Raw genomic sequence first — 3,180 nt, 5'->3', positions numbered from 1 at the left:
TTATATGCTTGAGAACTCCCAGATAAAGATTGTTATTATTTTTTCACCTCCCACACTGTGTCCGAGACAAAAGCGTATCCTAACACCCCCTACTGGTACCACAACGCTTAACAACCTCCTCATGCAAAGCTGGTTAGTCCCAGCCCTTGTGGCACTCGCAATTGCAGGGCGTCTGTTATTCTTCGTATATTCCACCTGGCGTCATGCCCAGAAAGCTCGCAGATTAGACTGTAAAGCAGTCCCTCTCTATCCCAGCAAGGATCCTTTCGGTATTTCCACCCTCCTCAAGACACGTGAAGCAGCGAGAAAGAAGCGGCTTCCAGCACTTGCAGAGGACCGGATAGATTCCCTATCTAGCCAGCTCGGCAGATACGTTTCTACCTTTCGTATGGGTTGGGGAAGCTATTCACGGCCGATCCGGAGAATGTCCAGGCTATGCTGGTGGCTCAGTTCAAGGACTTCGGCTTAGGTGATATGCGCCGTAATGTAGCTGACCCCGTTGTCGGTCATGGAATCGTGAGTCTTATTCCCGCAGCGGAAGTTACATTTTCTGGAGGCTTGGCTGACTCGGCCTAGTTTACTACTGATGGCGAGGATTGGAAGCATTCCAGATCGCTGCTACGGCCTCAGTTTAAACGAGATCAGATAAGCAATCTTGATAGGGAAGAACGTCATGTTCAAAATGCATTGCACGCCATTTCGATTCTTTCTGACGGCGGGTCATCCGCAGTGGATATTCAAGCCATTTTCTTTCGTCTTACCCTTGACTCGGCCACAGAGTTCCTCTTCGGCAAAAGCTGTGATAGCCAGATTGCTGCTACGCAAGGGAAGCAGGACAGGCCTGTGATGATACTTTTCTCTACGCGTTTGACCGGTGTATGTGGTATCTCGCGGAGCGACTCCGGTTTGACCGGCTCTACTGGGTCATTTACAATCAGGAGTTTAAGAAGTGCATTGATATTTTGCACGCCTTCGTCGACAAGTATGCTCTCTCTGCTCTGAGGCAGGTACAGCAGGAGGAGGAGAAAGCCCAGGGCGCCGAAAAGGTTCCGTCGCAGTATTTCTTCTTGAAAGCCCTGGCTCGGACTACGAAAGACCCCGTCAGGCTGCGCGATGAATCCCTGAACGTCCTCCTAGCAGGCCGTGACACAACGGCTTCTCTATTGAGCTGGACGATCCTCCTTCTCGCACGTCACCAGAACGTCTTCGAAAAACTTCGAAGCGATATCCTCAAACAATTCGGTACTTATGATCAGCCATGCAACTTGGACTTTGAGTCATTAAAATCATGCCAGTACCTCCAGCATTTTCTTAAGGAGACTCTTCGTCTGTACCCTATCGTACCCTTCAACCGCCGTTGCGCGACAAAGGATACTACGCTCCCTCGTGGCGGCGGCGTAGACGGTACTTCACCGATCTACATCCGCAAGGGTCATACAGTCATGTACAGCACCTATGTCCTGCACCGTCGAAAGGATATCTGGGGCGACGATGCTGAAATATTCGATCCGGACCGGTGGGACGGCGGGAATGCCTCTTTGGGGTATATTCCGTTCAATGCGGGGCGAAGAAGATGCATTGGTCAGAAGTTTGCTTTGATGAGGTCTAGTTATGTGCTGGTGAGATTGTTACAGAGGTTTGATCAGATTGAGGATGTGCACCCGGAGAGGGAGATTCGTTTTGGTGTTTCACTGACTTCTTGTCCGGCTGATCCGGTGACTGTGAGCTTACATCCGGCGGAGGTAAAGGTTTGAATGGCTTAGGGATAAGTTGGAGTGACAGGATGAGATGTCGTTTGGTTATGAAAATGTTTTTGTTTGGGAGATTTTGCCAAATATCGGCACATGATACGGTGTTTTCTAGTACGTCAAATCTGAGAGCCTAGTCAGGCTTGGAACACCCCCACCTCGCACGTTACAGTCTGTATGTATCTCATTAATTCCGTCAAAGGAACGCGATGAGGGGCGAAAGAGCAGCTGATGTTCGCGCATAAAAATGTGTTCAAAATTGTACCCCTTGCTTTACAAGCCTAGTCTAGAAGAGTGATCTTCATATAGGAATGTATTACTTGCTCCTTGAGCGGCCCTGTCCTTGCCCACGGCCCCCATGTTCCCGTACGACAGTCTACGACCGCCATCAATTCAAAGATTTGGAAGAGGGCTCTGCAACTATCCTCGTGGAAAGAATACTCTCCTAGCACACTCTCGCAGCTTCTCAAATTACCCTCGGTCGCCTTCTTTGCTTTAAATATCTTGGCAACATAGGCATGTACTTAAGACTTTCATTGGATACTTCTACCAGATGCTGTTGAAAGCATTTAGTTCGGAACGGCCTTTTATTGGTTCGGCTCACGGAAATGGGTTCAATTTAGAATGAAATCTGCGCACGCATCCTATATGTTTTTTTTATAAGTCTCTTTTTTCGCCTTTTATGAGTCTTCCCATTAGATATCCCTTCCAATGCCGAATCGTTCGCCAAAATATTGGCGGTCCCCTGTACCTCTCTTTACCACTGGCCGATCATCTAGCCATTGGATCTCGTCTCTCAGAGAGCGCATGCGTTTTGTGGTATCATTGGGACCCCCTCCTGTGATTTCAAACTTCTTTACCATCATGTATTGTCCGAGAAGGCCACGCAAGTCTCGCACAAGGCGTTCATCGAGTCTTGCTTCAATCTTCAGATTCATACGAAAAACACATATGTCGTACCATACCTCATTCAAACGTTTTACTCCCTTATCCCCTCCACACACGCACGAGTTCCCTTCGGAGCCAGGACGGATGATATCTAATACGGGTTTGATACCAGCATATGCCGTGGCACTGAGCTTTTTCTGGCGTCCTGCGCTTGGCCGCCTCCAATAAAAGGTGAATTTGGTGATATGCAGTATCCAAGGAAGTGTTATACTGCCTGCCATACACATGGATGTAGTGAATCATTTTATAATTGTGGATAGCCTTTAGGATAGCAACACTTTCTTTTTCATGATATGAGATCGTTTTATGTTTCTCTGTTGTGGTGGTTTTAAAATCAGCCATACCTCTGCCCTTTTCCGACTCTATTGCTGGGAAATATACCTGATGCGTGCCAATGCCTTTGACATCACCGATGTATTATAGGGGTAAATTTGGACCGGCAGATGACGGCCCTTGGACATAACATGTATATAGTAGAAGGTTT

At 47.9% G+C, this 3,180-nt stretch overlaps 1 protein-coding gene across 1 annotated transcript; it reads left to right on the top strand.

Annotated features, from left to right (window-relative positions):
• Positions 1-435: 435 nt before the first annotated feature.
• Positions 436-1,754, top strand: N7446_010635 (cytochrome P450; the record flags this gene model as incomplete). Its single annotated transcript, XM_058519378.1, has 3 exons — positions 436-516; positions 577-876; positions 939-1,754. 3 exons carry the CDS (start codon positions 436-438, stop codon positions 1,752-1,754), a joined length of 1,197 nt encoding a protein of 398 aa, XP_058368216.1.
• Between the last annotated feature and the right edge of the window lie 1,426 nt (positions 1,755-3,180).

The sequence above is a fragment of the Penicillium canescens genome (assembly GCF_028828765.1).
Source record: "Penicillium canescens strain IBT 15451 chromosome Unknown utg000007l_segment0_segment0, whole genome shotgun sequence".
In the NCBI taxonomy this organism is placed as follows: Eukaryota; Fungi; Ascomycota; class Eurotiomycetes; order Eurotiales; family Aspergillaceae; genus Penicillium; species Penicillium canescens.
Note: the sequence above shows the minus strand (reverse complement) of the source record. Positions and strands in the feature narration are given on the sequence as shown.